Genomic DNA, 17013 nt, shown 5'->3' on the forward strand with positions numbered 1-17013 from the left:
GGGCTGCCCCGCGGCGGCTGGCGGGGCCGGCGGCGCCTGGCACAAAAAGGCGGCAACGTCTTTCCTCAGGGATTTTTTATTTGCGGTGCAAAGCTCCATCTTTCCATAAGCTGAATGCATGTTGTCGGCATACACACCTCGGGTCATATATGTTAATATAGACAGATAAATATATATTAGTCGAGAGCAAAACACAACAGAAACCTGACGTGCTATAAACACACCTTTACATTTATCATAAATCTATACTATTTTATAAAAATAAAAGTATCGCTAAAATATTTTTATGTCCTCTGCAATGCATACAGGAGGCTTTGGGCTGCGCTGCCACAGGGCGCTGTGGGGAGCAAGGCCGGCCTCCCGCGCCCTCCCACCGCCACGGCTTGCCATGATGTATATATGCCTATCTATATATCACTATAGATAGAAAGAAGTCAAGTTTCTTTCACTTTTGTACACAGTGAGCATAGAAGTTGAGAAAAATTGCCTTTTTAATTTCTGCATCCCAGTGCCGTGCGCACACGATGTACACCTACGGGCAGAGCGAAACAATTACCGCCTCAAAATTCTCTTGCAGGGGGTTTGTATGTCCCGGGTCTCACCAAGAGGTCTTGTTAAGTCATTGCCACTTGTTACATCCATGTAATTACACTTAATTTGTCAATCAAGATTTTCTCCCTCTTTATAACAAACTGTCTATTCCATAGTTTTCTGGTTGGAAATGTTTTAAAGGCTTCACATTCAATTTCCGTAAGTGCGTGTGCATAGACTGTGTATTTTTAAACCTTAGAAGAGAACTTCATTTGTATAACGCAAATAATTTTAAATAAGAACCTAAGAAAACTGCCCGTTTCCTGAAATCCTTAAATAGGTGCAACTGCAGCATGGGACCCTGATGTGTGGGTGTAGGGGTTGATTGAGGAGCAGCACAGTCCCTTATGCTTGCAAACGGAGACATTTGTAATGCCCTGTGCCCTGAATTTTATCTATCTGTAATTTAATCAGGACCCTCCAATTTAAACATGCCTGAACCGAGCCTGCAGTTTCTCAAACAGGGCCAGGCACTTGGCAGATCCCACTTTTAGCAGGGGCAGTGGCTGAGGTTAAGGATGTATGCAAATGCCTTCCCCTGGAGGGACTGGCTTCACTGAAGCTGCTAGTTTTAGGTATTCAGGCTGAATGCTAAACTCAGAGCAGTGAGTATCTAAGATACAAGTATGGAATGGTTAGCTAAATAAATAGGAAGTATGGGTGGTCATGGTTTTCTTCTTCAAGTAAAAATATGGTGTTAGTATTTGCCAGTATTGCAGAATCTGAAACACCTGTCACAGCAGCTGTAGACAAGGGGCTCTTAATGATAAATTGGTATAAAATTTCAGGTGTGGCTGTAGTTTCTGCCTGAATTCTCAGTGATTGTGTATTGAGTACAGTGTCTAAGCTACTGTTAAAATTCCAGCCAAAAAAAAAGTAAAATGAAAACATGGGTAATATTTACAAATAAGCATCAGTAACTATGGAACTAGGAATACAAAATAAAATTGTACATTTTGTTAGAAGCAAATTAATAAATAATTAAATAACCATTCACAGCATTTTTATACACTTAAAATATAATTATAACTTTTAAACATACAATTCTATGATGCAAAACACTGCTATGTTTATGTTAAAAATGTGGAATGCATTTTTAGGGACATGAGAACAAAGCAAAAGTACTGGGAATGTTTCAAAGTAATTTTCATAATTATAGTATAGGAATTATTTAAAATCGTATTTTGAACAGTATATCCATTAAGTGAATGTCTGGCTTGACTAACAGTTTTCTTGGGGTGGGGGGGGGTTGTTTTGTTTTTTTGGTGTTGGGTTTTTTTAAAATTTTTTTTACATTTTAACTTTGGGGCAGTTTTAATGCCATAATATTATTTATAACATCTAAAAATAGATTTCACCTTCGGTTTGAGCCACAGCTCATGGAGTAATGAAACACATACGTTTTTAAGTGAATGCACTCTCAATCACTGTAAATCATCACAGCTGATTTGCTCCAACACAACTGACTTGCTCCAATTGATCATCAGGCCCACTGTGCTTTCATAGATGGGGTTGTGGGTAGTCTTTGTCCAGCAGACTGCTTAATTGCATGTACGCCCCTCCAAAGAGGCAGTAAAATAAACATGGACACATATAATCTACTGAATCTGTATCTAGAGTTCTGCGCTTCGAGTTTATTGTAATAAATCTGTTCTGCTTTTAGGCTTGAGAGTGCTTATGCATGTGATTGTTCAGCCTACAAAGGAAGAAAAGATGTCTCTGCTTCTCCACAGGCAAGTAAGCAGTCCCTGGCCAGGCTTCCGAGTGTGCTCCAGCTTGTCTAGCAAAGGTTCTGCGCTGGAGCTAGTAGCTAAGTGTCTTTAGTCAGTAAGCTGTATTCTAACAACGGTGACTGAACACTCCTAAGCAAGACAACATATTTCAGCTTAAGAGGAAGTAACTGAAAATATCAGTCCTTGGAAGGATTTGTAAGGAATGAAAGAAAAGAGATAATGAGAAAACCCTCAGGGTAACACTCACAGAATATGGAAGTTACCAGATACTCTAGTATTTTCCTGACTGAATTTACTGCGTATTGCAGAATATGAACCCTACATCTACAATTTAAAAATATAAAATATAAATCCTCCCAAGTGGGATGATGCAAAGCTGATATGAGTACCAGTACTCTTAAACTGGTATTTATAGCTCTAGCTTGGAGACTTCCTTATATTGCAAGTTTGCCTCTTCTTTCTACTTATTTATTGCTCTTTAATTTTGTGTGGTTGCATATACTCTCCTGCTAACCACAGCGACTAAATTCGTTCCTGTGCAAACAGAAAAGGTCTTAAGCAGGACTGAATTGCACTTATGCTTTGTGCTTTGCCTCTCTGTCAGACTGGATTTTGCACACTGATAGAAAGAAATAATTAAGTCAATTCATTACGGACAAAATTCTCCCAGTTCTCTGTGATGGATCTTATCTCCAATATGCCACTTTCAGAACAGGACTGTGCTTGAGGCAAGTGCAAACCAGAATAAAGGCTAAATTATTTCTGCAGCATTTTTGAACTGGGGGAACACGCAAACACTAGTGTAATCTTCCTAAACCCTGTTGGTGAAAATACACAGTGGCCACTTAAAAATAATCTGTTTTCCTTATGTAGTAAATAGCATGGTGGTATTAAATACTCTACATTCAAATTTTCAAGATTTAATGGCATCAGCCTATTATTTACAATGTCACTCTCAACATTCCCAGTAGGGGAATATTTTGATTTTTTTTAACATGCAAGTCTTGCAGGAATAGATGTGAATACTTTAGTGCTACTTGCAGGGGGTGTTAATTAATTGGTGTGCCTTAGTATTTAATTTATGTCATAGACAAACTTACTCAATTTTTTAGGTGATAAAAAGGCATAAGTTAATTATGGTTAGAAATATACTTCTTCCTTCATTTCAGCCATTTGAGACCAAACCTTTTTTTGCTGACTCTCAAGCAAGAAATGGTAGTTTAGTATGTACAGGGTTTTAAATGTCAGCTACAATGTAAAACAATGACATTTTGGTTCTACACTAATATATTACTAGTACTATCTTGCCTTTGAACAACTATATTATTGTTTCTTCCATAAGGTGGGTTCAGGAGAACAACTCCCACAGCCTCTTAGAGTTTGTGGTCACTCTGCAGCTGTGTGGTTGCTTCTTGTTTAGCAGGTGGCTTTGCCATAGTAGGATTGCATCTACTGCACAGATCTCTCATTTCTAGGAGACTTTCTTCCACAGCTTTTGCAAACGCATCTGAAGAGGTTTCTTTACAGTCTTTAAAGCTTGAGATGCAGAATAATATATGCTCTGGCTGAGGGTTATAACATGCCCCATAACCGTTGGGCACCACAGGCCCATAGCAGCAGAACATTTCCGTAGTAGTTGGAACCTGGTTGCAGGGAGAAGGTAAGGAGTGATCTCTGGTTAATGAGGGCACCTGAAATCGGTTGGTTAGGAATGAGGAAAAAGATAAGCAAATGCTACAAATGCTGAAAATGTGGTGAACCCCCCTTGCAAAATATCACTTCCTTCAGAAGTCCAGACCTGGAGCTGACACTTTGAAGGTAAAAGCTGATCTCAATACTGAATTCGGTTGCTCTGTTTGTTTGCTATTGTTTGGAAACTGGTATCATTTGAAGTGGATATAATGCATAAGTTTTCTCACTTTATCTAGATCTTTAACAGCTATAAGCTGTGTTGCTGAAAGATGGGTTATTTTTAAGGATGTATGTAATTCTGATACATAAAGTTATGATACATAAAACTTCTCTAAGGTTTTAAATGTCTTAAGGTTATCTTAAGGTTATATTAAACTTGTAATGGGAAGACTGTAATCAATTAGAGAAAGCAGTATTGTCCATTTCTAACCACCATTTATAATTGTGTTGTTGTATAAAAATATTTTAATGCATCTAGGTGCTATATGTCTATGACATGTGAGTTTAATCATGGCATAATGCAGGAGTGAAACACTTTCTCCTGCAGAAAACAAAAGACGTGTTAGAAATCTATATGTTTCAGACTCTGTGTACATGGGCCTTCACAAATGACATTTGGCTTTTTAATGGTCTAGAACAAGCCATTAGTCCTGCTAATAGAGCCATAGAATTGTCAGATAAATTTGCCGTGCAACAGCCGAAGGCCATAAAGCTATTCAGAAGCACTCTTTGCTCATGGATAGTTTCTTCCAGAATTTATGTAGTAGTATGTTGGTTACATTCACTCATGTCTGAAAGCCTACAAACATTATGACAAGATCAAATTACTTATTAAGGTTTTATGCTGTAGCATGATATTATAAGTCTCTTTTGTTGCATAGTTCCAATCTGTGCAGTTGGGTTAGTGTTTCAGTAAATTAATTCCTACAAAGATTTCTTCTTTCATTAGGACTGCTACTACATGCAATGAAACATTTAATTTTTAGGCTGTATGCTATAAAGATGTTTCCTTATTCACAACATTAAATGGAAGAAGTGTTGACTCTTAGAGTATCTTAGTATGGTTGCAAATAACTAAAATCCGTAAATGTCTGTAAATCCAGGATGCATGCCTGCGCAGGCTGCAGTCTTACACTGAGTAACTGAAGGCTCTTGAAGATTTCAGACACAGCTACTTTTAAGAGTAAAATTTCCTCGTGGCTCTTGGCTTTTGTTTCTCAGAGTGGCAGCCTGTCTGGCTTGTGGCTGTACTGTCACTGGAGTAAAGAATTCACACTAGAGCTGTCACCTTAGGGGAAGGATGAGAAGAAAGGGAATGGGAAGATACATAGTTTGGGAAGTGAGGAAACACTGAGCCCTCATGCGAATTGTACTAAGCTTGTTTGTGTGCATTTCCAGAATTTCTGGGAAGGGGTTTGGGATGTTGCAAGGGAAGTGATAACTTCAGTATTTACGGTTCTGATTTTGTGGGATGAACGAAAACTAGATTAAAAATCTGGAGAATTTTGCAGACTTCTTGATGGTTCTTGATGGTAACAGATTTTTGTTGTAGTTTGTTTTGGTTTTTTGGTTTTGGTGGTTTGTTTTTTTTAACTGTGAGCTACAAAGTCTGGCAGAACACAAATGAGTTAGCCTTTGCTTAGCAAGACCAGTGAACAGGAGAAACTCACCTGGCTGGTTGAAAGGATGAATCGATTACTTGTCAAATATGTCTCATCTGTAAATAACTCCGGCAGTTCCTTGAAGTGTTCCCGTGCCACCTCTCTGAGCCCCAGCAGATGATTGTCTATTGCCATTCCAGTAATAGCCTGTGTACGACATGATAAGATACCAGCGTTTAATTGAGTATGGAGACATTTTCTTAGCTGTAACTGCCTTGTTTTCTGGTCAGAGTTGATGAACTTGGTTTGGATGATGTAATGCTGGTAATGTTCAGATATTACTCTGAGTACGTACTTGGATGATCAGTAACTAGAAATTCATATGGTGCTCTGAAGATGTAAAAGTTAGGAAGGAGCTGGTCTTGAGATGTACCATGTGCTGATGTTATCCGGCATCTCTCAGAGCTAAGTATCATGGGCTGGGCTTCCAAAGCCACTGAAGGGAGCACATGGGACACTTAGAAATCTTTAACTTGTTTTGGAATTTCCCGTGTGTCACTTGGATTGTATTTCAAGATAGCAAGACAGATCTGAATTGAAACAAATTTATCTTTCATTGCCTTGCTGCCTGGGTCTCTCTGGCAGGTAAAGCATGTGCTATTCCACAGAACTCATATCCAAAGATCTGGTAGATGTCTCCAACAGATGTAACAGTGATCACAGAATAACAGATAGAATTGCCAGTGATCTATCACAGATCTACTAGCATACCCCACCACTTAAGAAGATTGTGGTTGTGGACACAGATGCCTTCTTGATTTAATTCACTGCCCAAATATGCCACTTCCCCCTGCCCTGTGCTGGATTATCTCAGGGGCAACCATCACTTTAGCCCTCGCCCTGATGGGGCAATTGAAAACACTAAATTTGGTAAGTAAGGATGGTACTGTAGCCCAGGTGCCATGAAGCTAGAATCAAATTAAAGAGGGCTTAACTAATGAGAATAATGTGCCTGACAAGCAAGAGACCTAGAGCAGCAGTCTAATTGCCATCCTACTTGCCCGTGTCTCTGCTCACCATCATCTCCAGCACAGAACCAGCTATGCTTGCCCCCAAACCCTGCTCCTGAGTGTCCCCAGTCTCCTCTCCTGATCACCTGGGGAGGTGATCGGCAGCATGTGCAGTGACTGAACTTTAGTAGGGCCATGCTGGTGGCCAGCTAGCCAGCTTACAAGAATTATTGCTGAGCCTGCAGTAAGTCTTTCTACCACGAGCTAGATATGCTTGGGTGTTTCAGCTCTATCCAGCTACCTAATGCTGTAGACTTAAGGAATGCATTGGCTTTAAGGTCTTTGCCCTGATAGCAAATGTGATGGAAGATAGCTAACAGGATCAAAAGTCAGTCGTCGGAGATGGGCAGACCAGGATAGTTACAGACTTTTGTTTCTTTACAAAACCCAATCAAAATTTGTTCCAGTCAGGCAGGAATTGCATCAGATTAAAATATGCATTTAAAACCCTTCAGTCTGGGTTTATTCTTCTTGGTGGGAGCATTGATTATGAGGACTGAGCTGTAGCTTACCCCTTGTAACAGGCTGAAGCCATGGAGGAAGAGAATGCTGAACAAGGGACGTGGTACTACACTGGGAGTAGAACCGATAACCCTGTGGCACAGGCCCCTTGTAACAAGGGAAAGAAGCAACCTGAGAGAAGGCAGGATTTAAAAACAAGTACAAACTTGGTTTTCCTCTTAAGGGGCAAATGGAAAAAAAAAAAAAGCACAAGTTTGCTTTTCCTCTTAAGAGGAAAATAATTTTAACCCGCTAATAATGCTTGAAGCAGGGGTTTGGGAGTGCATAATCTTGTTTGTCTTATTAAGGAGTAGGCACTCATTGGTAGGGGGGCTATTTGCTCATCAGCCCAGATGGAGAAAGGAAGCTTGCAAAAAAGTAGCATACATCAGGGCATGTTTACGTTGTTTTTCCCATAGAGGGAAACTGACTTGATAATAAAAGGAAATATTTTGCTATCACACAAGATTTATAAGGTTGTTAGAATTGACATTTTTGCAACATAGATCAATGTCATGTCTGAAGAGAGGCCGAGACAGCCTAACGAAATAAACTGTGAGTCAACACATAGGAAAAAACTGTGCTAAATTGAATTTTAGAGCTCCGCACTTAAGATAGCAATGCTACTAGTAAGCCCTAACAAGGGGAAATAAAATCATTAAATTGCTTTTTGTTTTATGAACTAGATTTTTTCGTTTTTCTTAGGAGCAATTACATTTCAGCCTGTTACACACTATTTAGTCAGACAATGTAAGTCTTGACCATAGTTTACAGGCACAGCAACTACATTGTGCTATTCTGAGAAAGAAGGGGGGTACTTGGTGAATAGAAATACCTGGAAAACTTTTTAAATTTAAAGATAAGTTAATTTTCCGGTCTCAATTTTAGTATTTTTCCATGACCTACACGCGAGGTTGAATTTTATGAGTTTCAGGAACTGAAATGACTTGGAGGGAGAATTTTATGAAAATTTTTTCTTTTTATTTTGAACAGATGTTGTACAGAAATTCCATTGGTTGTGATGTAGTAGGCCTACACTATGTTGTGTTGGTGGTGGGGTTACGCTGAGGTGGTTCAGGTGAGGCAATTGCCCTGAAGTAAGACTCAGCTCTGCTTTACAGGTGACACAGAGCCTCAGCCTCTAAGATGCAAGCTCCCAGCACAAAGCTTGAAACACAAACCTGTTTTGGTTTTTTTTTTCACCTGCTTCTTTGTTTCACAGTCTTGGGAATAATCCTGCCTGAAAGCAACACTTCACCTCTCCAGTGCTCTGAGTATACCTTTGAAACCACCTCTGGAAGTGAACGATTTCTTGAATATTTAAACAGTGAGCAACAGTGTGGGTTTGTTAGGCAATGGTCTGAGACAAAACCGTAGGTAGCAGATTCACTTAACATAGCTGGTTAACGTTTATTAGTTTCATAAGTGGTTAGACTAAGTTGTTTGTAGTTTAAGTCTGTGCCTGTCTTGGCACAAGTGGGATGTAGAGCATTAATTAGACTGAATTATCTAATTTTTAATCAACAGAAAATGAGTTGCTTTTCATGCTAAACTGATTTCTTCACTGGGGGGGTGGTGTGTGTGTGTGTGTGCATCTCTTCCTTTTGTTAGATGTGCAGGTCTTTAAAAGAGAACTTACTGGAATCATTCCCTCATTGTTATGACCTTGATTAGAAATGGCACTTTGGAATACCAGAGTACACTTTCCAAAATACCAGCCAGTCTGAGGATCAGGTCCCAGATAGGGACCTCTCTCTGCTAGGGAAGAGAAGCCTAAGAAAATGCATAAATTATTATTTTTAGGGGTGCTCTGTGTGTGTGGAATTCCTGATGTGTTAACAGCTGTCTTGAGCTTATCTGTAACATCATAGTTTATCGGTCTAAATACCTGTAAACTTGGGGGATCTGGATTTTGCAGTTGGATTTTTTTCTCATGCATGTTACACAGCAGTTGAGTTGGTTGCTTGTAATGCTTGCTTACTTCTCATCCTGATGAGGCTTTCAGCTGTCCACTTGCCGTACCCCATTAGAATATCCCCACTGCCACTTTTCTTGGCTACCCTCATGGCTAACATTTCATGTTGATCACAGAGTACCCAGAATAAAGGCTTATTTCATCAGGCTACTGTTTTCCATTGCAAGCCTTTCAATATTTAATTTAAAAGTCCCTTTATTATATTTTGATTGCAAACTCTTTAAGATGGAGGCCATTTTTTAATTGTTAATTTGTACAACACCAGACTTAGTGGAATCCTAATTTGTGGCTGTGACTCCTAAGTAAGACACAGATACAAATCATAAATGTTTTGTAGAAGCACATTCCACATGAATATGTTGAATACAGAGTGTCATGTTCCATGACAGTTCTATATAAAAGAGCTAATGCCCAAGAATGATGGTCTTGCCACTGATGTCTAATGCAGAATTTTGTTATCTTGCTTTCCAGGAATTATTCTTTTAAGGTGATGTTAGTTGAATATGGCTATTTGGAGGGTGTTTGGGTCATTAGAAATTTTCAGAAGTGTGACATGGCACGTACTTTTCTCTTCAAAGATGCCTACATTTTCTGTTGCATAAATAGTTAATGATTGTATCTTCATAATTTTCTAGAACAAACTAACTAGTCCTTATTCAGACAAAGCAGTGTTCCACTTACCAGAATAGTGTAATTAGTTTGAGCTGCAATTGCATCCTTAAATCTCTGCATCTTCTCAGAATCCTGGTGGGGGAATGGAAATATATCTGTTATTGAATAAATTCTCAAAGAAATAGCATCTTCCATCAATTAACCAGCAGCCAAAGAGCGAGCGTACTCAAATGTCCTTTGCTCCTGATTCAGGTGTAAGTATTATTTATAAATGAAAAGTCATAGGGATTCAATGTCCTAATCAGCAACGGTGCCTGGTTGTGCAAGGGTTGAACAGGTTTATTGGTGGTAGTTTGTTTAAAGTCAAGGAAGGACTTGCAGTTCCTTTTGTGGATTCCTTCCGTGGATTTTGGTGAAGTAGATTACTACTAATGGAATTGCTCCATTTGAAGTAGGGAAAATAATTGCCTAGTGTAATTCAGTGTTTTCAGAACAGCTAGGCAGTATATTTTTTCCACAATGGTGTATCTAGACAATGACAGTGGTATTAATGACAGCCATTACTGATATTTTACTAGCCAGTCAAAAAATTACTCCCTGGTGTGAAAGGGCATCTAGAATTTTCCAAGGCTGCTCTACCCTGCACAGATTCCTCACATTTCAGATAACAAGCCAGTAAATTTTGACTCCTGTCAAATGACAGCCTTTTTATATTGCGGGAACGCTCCTAAGAAGTACTGCCCTGCTGTACATCAAGTCCAATGCTACAACTTTTGGAGACCCTGAAACAGCCAGAAATGACTGGGTCTCCAGATAAACGGGAACCTTCAGCTCCTATGGACGATGAATGATCTTTTGAACAAAGAATTAATTTTAGAAGCCATTCAAGGCCACCATCAGGGACCTTCAAAGTACAGAGTCTGTTATTTTTTCATAGGGCTAGAGCTAGGCCTTAGTTCCCTTATACAGATTAAATTACCAAATGCAGTCTTTAAATCTGATTAATTTACAGCTATTCAAGCAATCTCTGCAGTGTCAGTTGCTACTTCTTTTACAGCAAGTGTCAAATGCATGAGATATTTCTCCTCCTAGAGAATCAATCCGACTTGATCAATCTTTGGTGACTGTTCAAGTTATCATTTGAAGATCATTTTTATTAGCATCAGATAGAAAATTGTTTTTAATTTAGTTTGGATTAATGGCTATTAACAAACAATATTTCGGGGAGTTCAAGGCTACTTAAACCAAGTGATGCATCTCTTTGTCCAAAAAAATAAAATTAACCCCTTCACATACAGAGGTAATCTGTAGGTCTAAAGAAATCACCTTGGAACAGGGCTGTATTAAGTGAATTTTGTTTCTAATGATACTGTGATGATAATACGTATTGTTTTGAACTGAAAGATAAAGATGTTCACATCAAAACAAAGATTTCTAAAAGTTTGTGGGAAAGAACATTCACAGATCAGTTTAAATGTCCTTTGCATCTCTCAGTGGACAAGAAGCCAGGAAAACTGTCAGTGTATTGGTTTGCATTATGATTGCAGGTTTTTCAGGGGGGACGAAACCATTATTCTCCCTCTTCAGTACTGCCAAGGCATGCGATATAAAGATTAGGGAGATGAGACTGAGCTCACTGTAGACACGCATGGCATTCTTCTGCTTGCCTGTGTGAAGCCGTACAGTTTAGGATGCAGTGAAAGGTGGGTACAATCTCAGATTTCGGTGGTTTAAAATGGTGAGAAATTCTGAAGCTTTGGGAGAGCTGCAGAAGTCAGTAAGTGTTGGAATAAGGAAGGTAGGAAGAGATAGTTGGAGGGAGCAAGAAGGATCTGGCAAAATAATGTGCTAGGTTGGCTCCTCCTAGGCGTATAGTCAGCCTGCAGCAATGTGTGTTGGGGCTGGGGGTATCCTGGGCACCCAAGTGTGGAGGGGAATGTGTGCACATATAACATCAGCTTCTAGTGAAATATGATTAAGAACCATGTTGTCAGACAGGACACTGATAGCAAATAACATCCTCTTCTTGTCTACTGTATGGTAGTCACTATGTGCAATAGTATGGTCATAATCTGCCTTGGATTACCCACTCAGTCTAGGGAATTACTTCAGGTTTCCTGTGAGTTATCGTTTTAACATAGAAATTATTTGAGTCTTGTTCATCATGAGCTAAGTTCTGGTCATGGTAACCTTAAGGAGACTGAAGAAGCAGTGAAGGAACAGAGCACTTCTCTGGGCAAATTTTCCTTATCCTCTGGGACATTAAAGCTTGATTTACAATATTTCATTAATTTACACTTAATCCAGCCCAGCAATACTTCTAGCCATGCTATGCTAGATTCTGTAGAGCAGCCACGTGGTCTGTTTCCACTGGAGTGGGCTTATTGTGCAAAATAATCTATATTATGGCAGCGTTTTGCATCTGAACAGCCACCTGGAAATTCCCTGTACAGCAGTGAAGTGCAGTGGGTAGAAGCAGCACACAGAGAGATGCTGAGGGAGCCTCTCCAGGGATGGCGGGCGGGACAGTGCGCAAAGCTGTTTGTGCAGCTATGGTCTCGGCTCTCTCACCTGTACCTCTTTGCATCCTCATCTACTGTGTACAGTACTCACGCTTCTGGCAAACAGATGGTGTGCCTCAAAGAAAGGCAATTACATTTTTCTTTTTGCAGGATGATGTCAGGACAGTTTGGAGAGTTGTTTTATTAGTGTGATGAAGTTTTTTCATCATGAAGGTTCAGCCCCCTTGAGGATCCTTTAAAGCTAACTCTATTTGGTAGAAACATACCTTTAAACCCAAAAAGCTCAGCCAGAACATATCCACTTTATCCAGAAAGCAAAGCATGGGAATTATATCACTTCACACATAGCAGTCTGCAGCAGAGCTCTTTACTGCAGGGGACCTGTGAGGCAATTCCCCTGGTGTGGCAGTATAATGATCCTGAACTTTGCATGGTCAGCCTAGATCTCGCCAGGGAGCTGAAGTTGGATATGGTGATAGATCATTCCCGAGACAGTACTAAGTCTAAAATCAGATGTTTTGTTTCTTGTAATGTCATGCTTAGGCACCTCTGACACCTTTTTAGGCACCTTTTGGTGCTTAAATAAAAATAAGGAAATATTTATATTTAGCTTAATGGATGGTCTGCACAAAAAGCAAAATCCTGTTACCCCACCCTATGACTTCATGTTCTCAGTTAACAGTTAAAAATGAGAGGTTGGGGATCATGAAAGTATTATTTGCTTAGTGTTTTGCCAAAGAAGGCAGAGGGGGAACCAGGGCAACATACCGATAGAGCTGTCTTGTCATCAGTCATTGCTTTCACAAAAGCGAATGCTTCTGCGGTAGCAGACCTAATATTGTCAACTCTGCCCTCATCAAATCGGCGTATGGAAGCACTTTCGTAGGTAGGGACCAGTCTCCTATGGCATCTGAGAGAATGAATTAAGAAAAACGAAGAATAATTATTTTCAAGGAGTCATAAAGACTAAAAGAAATATAGGCTTGGTATATTTTATTGTTACAGCCACGATTTTATTTTTTGCATAGTATTCATCTTAATGTTGATAGAATTCTATAAGAAGCTTAAAAAAGATGGATGGTCACTCCTTTCTAATATGAGGAGCTGCATACAGCTGTATACGTTTTAGTTATGCATTGCCCATAAAAAATGACTTGCTGTGTAAAAACAAGGCTAGTAAAACTAAAATTTACTGAAAGATCTCAAGGAATGTTTTATTTGTACTGCATCATAAAATAATTGTGTAATTAATCATTTACTTATGGCCTTGAAATATACTTTATTTAAAACAAGAAAAAATGCACTGTGTAAGAAAAATAGAAAACTAAAAAGGGAAAAGGGTGCTATTTGAGATGGAGCTGGAATGAAAAGCAAACAGAACAGTGTGAAGACTATTGTTCAATTTGGGTCCAGGTATATAGCTCCTGTTCCTCGCTTCAAGACACCTACTGTGCCTTCCAGTTGAAGCAGGAGTCTCGGAACATAACTGTCCCCTAAGGTTTTTGCTGCATACATGGGATTTATATCATGGTTGGGATCCAGATCAAAATCTTGGACCAGGTCATTATTGGAATTTGGTTAATGGAATACACAAATGGACGTTTAACAGCACTTAATGGAGTATGCAAAATGTGATAGGCATCTCTGGTTTTGACTAGGTAAAGACCACTTCAGGATTTAATTTGACACAATAAAGAATTGTTTATGAAATAGGCTGTTCTGCAGGAAACCATGCAACTGATCTCTAGCCTGGAGCATCAGCTGTTCTGACAACGTAAAAAGGAGCTTTTAACTTTGATAACACCATGGAAATTGGAGGGTATTATCAGTTTTGGGGTGCCTGTGAAGAAGGAAGCAGCAGTAGTTGCTATCCTGTGTAGGAACTCTGATCTGATATGCTGCTGGAGTATTTTTCCCTGTCAACGCTTTTTGCCCTGCAGTGCAAGGGATGCGTATGTGTTGAGCTATGCGTTACTGCCATGGTTCCTCACAACCTACCTGCAGTGGCAAGGGAGTGCATTCTGCTCCAGGGACTTGAATTCCCTAGCTGCTTCTGCTGCTGTGGGTGGCAGGGTTGTCTACCACTCCCTGCCACATCCTGTCACCCTCTTCTCTGTGCTGAGTGCAGGGACAGCTGTAGGGAGGGCACTGCCTGGGAATGGTGTGTGGTGGAAGGGGGATGTGGGGATGGGAAGGTAGAGCAAGGAGAGGGAAATGGAGTGAGGAAAAGGAGTATTCTGTCTTAGAGCCAAGTGGGAATTCCTATCTTGTCTGACCTACAGTCATTATGCAAGATCCCTCACTTCCATGCAGGAGGCATTTGTTTGGGTGCCGAGGAAAAAAGGACCCTTTGCATAAAAAAACAAATTGTGAGGCTCCTTTTGTGCTGCCTTGTTCCTGTGATTTGAATTAACCTTACCTGTAAAATGCCAGCTGAAGTGCTACTTGAATATAGGCATCTGGGCTAATCTTTTGTTTCTTAATAAATTCCTTTCCATAGTTCTCAAACTTGTAGGCGACAAAGTCCAGGTTTTTTACTATCCTGGAAAACAAGCAGAGGCAGTTACTGCAGGGGGAGATGCAAGAATCTCATGTTCCATTTCCATTTGCAAACAAAACCCAGAGATCGTTTCCTGCCTGTACCCACTTGGAGGTGAGCAGGCTCCTGCTCTGCAGACAGTCCTGCCCTTTGGTAACTTGTTCCTAGTCAGTAACTTTTATTCATGCAGGTTCTAGGCTGGGCTTGTTATCTGCAGCCTTAGCAGGAGCTGTGGCACTCAGGTCATTCTATTCATTTGAGTAAAACACTTTTTTTTTTCTTTTTTTTTTTTTTTTTTCTTTTTAACCATAGTGTTTTCACTCCTGAAGCCTAAGTGAGGGCCTGCTTTGTTCTTGACAAATGTCTGTGAGATTTGCTAGTGTGAGAAATGGGTGGATTTAAAACCTGGTAAAGGGTGTCAGCTCTCTGCAACCTTTCAATTTAGAGGACTACTACCTTTATTTAAAAACAAAAAGGAATTACTCTGCATCCTGGATGTTCTCATGCTCTTACATATGCTTCTAGTTACTTTGAGGTCTCGTCTAATTCAGTCACGCTGGACATACTTACCGCTGGTCATGCAGACAATAAGGTCTCTACAGAGAGATCACAGGCCTGAGTGTTGAGATTAAATAATTTGGAAAAAAAATCTCTCATTACCACCCCTAACCCCAAAGATCATGCAAATCTTTTACAGTCTGGAAAACTAACCCCTGTATGAGCAACACAGATGTAAACAAATTACATTCCTGAATTAAAATCGTTATTCAAATCGGTTGTATTTTACTATCGCATGTATGTATCCCCATTGTCCTGGCTTCGGCTTTAGTCAGGTCAAACCTGCAAAGTGCATCCACAAAAACAGCGGACTTGCATCCTGTGCAAATCAGACTCAACAGTTTTTCCAGTGGTCTTTCATTGTCCTAATATTTACATGGAAGAAAAACAGTGGTAATACAATTCCTGAATACAGTGAAGTGGCTCCAGTCCATGAGGGTGCTATCCTGCCAAGAGATGCTAGGTACGTTCAGCTTGGGAAGAGGAGGAGAAGTGGGAGAGCAGGGAGAACCCTCATGAGGAAACCCATGCCTGCACACAATGTGCTGAGTAGTTCCCAGCTTGCAGTCATTGTTGAGAAAAATGAGGCATCTCTTCTACCTTTGGAGTTTTTCTGCTGATGATGCCAAATGTGCCTGAATTTCAGGGGAACATTTCCATCTCAGTCTCCGTGGAGCAGGAAGCTCACTCACTGAATCGGCTCGGACTAATTTCTTGGAGCTTTCTTTCCTGTTAGTATGTGAGAAAAAAAAATAAATCATTACAGTCCCAGGAATAACCAATTTATTAAACACTGCTTTTTTAGGAGGTAAATGACTGGTTTCCAGGAGCTGTATGGGTCTTAGCGGCCCTGTGCATCAAGGGGAATTTGCGGCTGGCAGAGGCTTCCCAGGGGCTGGAGTGGGTACAATAGCTGTACTGAAAGGTGACTCACATGTGCTTGAGCAAGTGTTCAGTGCACTGCACCAGTACGATGCCATCAAAAGGGGAGTGTTCACACACGGTACCACAGATGCCATCTCTTCCTACCACAAACTAAGCAAGGAAAAGAACAAGTGTAAGATATATAGAGAATAAATCATTTTCTGGGTAAGTTACCCAGGCTGGCAACCTAACCACACGAGAACAACAACATCTTTTGTTTTCTTATTGCTCATATCAGGAACTTCCTTGACTTACAGATTAGTGGGTGACTTACAGTCTTATTGCAGGAGATTTTCTTGTCCTGTGAATAGCATTGCATTGGATCCCTTTCATGCTGCTATTTCAGACTGATTCCTGCGAGAATGTAAATTTTAGCAATTCCCACTGGAGTCTGGAAATAGGATTTAGCATCTGCTTTCTGGTAGAGAAAACCCATTAATAGAAATACAGGCCAGGGTTCTCCTTCCCCATTTGGGGGCAATGCAACTTCTGTATCTGGGAAGTCCCTTAGGATCACATTTTATTACAGATATATCAAATGAGCTAGCTCATGCTTATTTGGTAGCTTTCTCATGGCTTGTTTTACTGCCCTGCTTCCTCCTTACCTTTTTTGGGGTGTGTATTCTTCATTTTCCTCTTGCTTGCTTTCCTGATTTCATTACACATACATGGTACAAGTGGTGACACTTAACCTG

The 17013-nt window shown here is 40.1% G+C and overlaps 1 protein-coding gene across 1 annotated transcript in view; it reads right to left on the minus strand.

The window, feature by feature from the left end:
* Positions 1-70: 70 nt before the first annotated feature.
* CHAT (choline O-acetyltransferase) overlaps positions 71-17013 on the minus strand; it is a 36241-nt gene continuing 19298 nt past the window's right edge. Inside the window, exons 9-15 of the mRNA XM_055721425.1 lie at positions 16329-16429; positions 15995-16123; positions 14717-14839; positions 13066-13207; positions 9845-9907; positions 5687-5824; positions 71-3967 (exon numbers count right to left, since the gene is read on the minus strand). Of these exons, the coding sequence (XP_055577400.1) occupies positions 3698-3967; positions 5687-5824; positions 9845-9907; positions 13066-13207; positions 14717-14839; positions 15995-16123; positions 16329-16429 (966 nt within the window). The 3' untranslated portion in view covers positions 71-3697. The remainder of the gene's footprint in view (positions 3968-5686; positions 5825-9844; positions 9908-13065; positions 13208-14716; positions 14840-15994; positions 16124-16328; positions 16430-17013) is intronic.

The sequence above is a fragment of the Falco cherrug genome, chromosome 9 (genome assembly GCF_023634085.1).
Source record: "Falco cherrug isolate bFalChe1 chromosome 9, bFalChe1.pri, whole genome shotgun sequence".
Lineage (NCBI taxonomy): Eukaryota > Metazoa > Chordata > Aves > Falconiformes > Falconidae > Falco > Falco cherrug.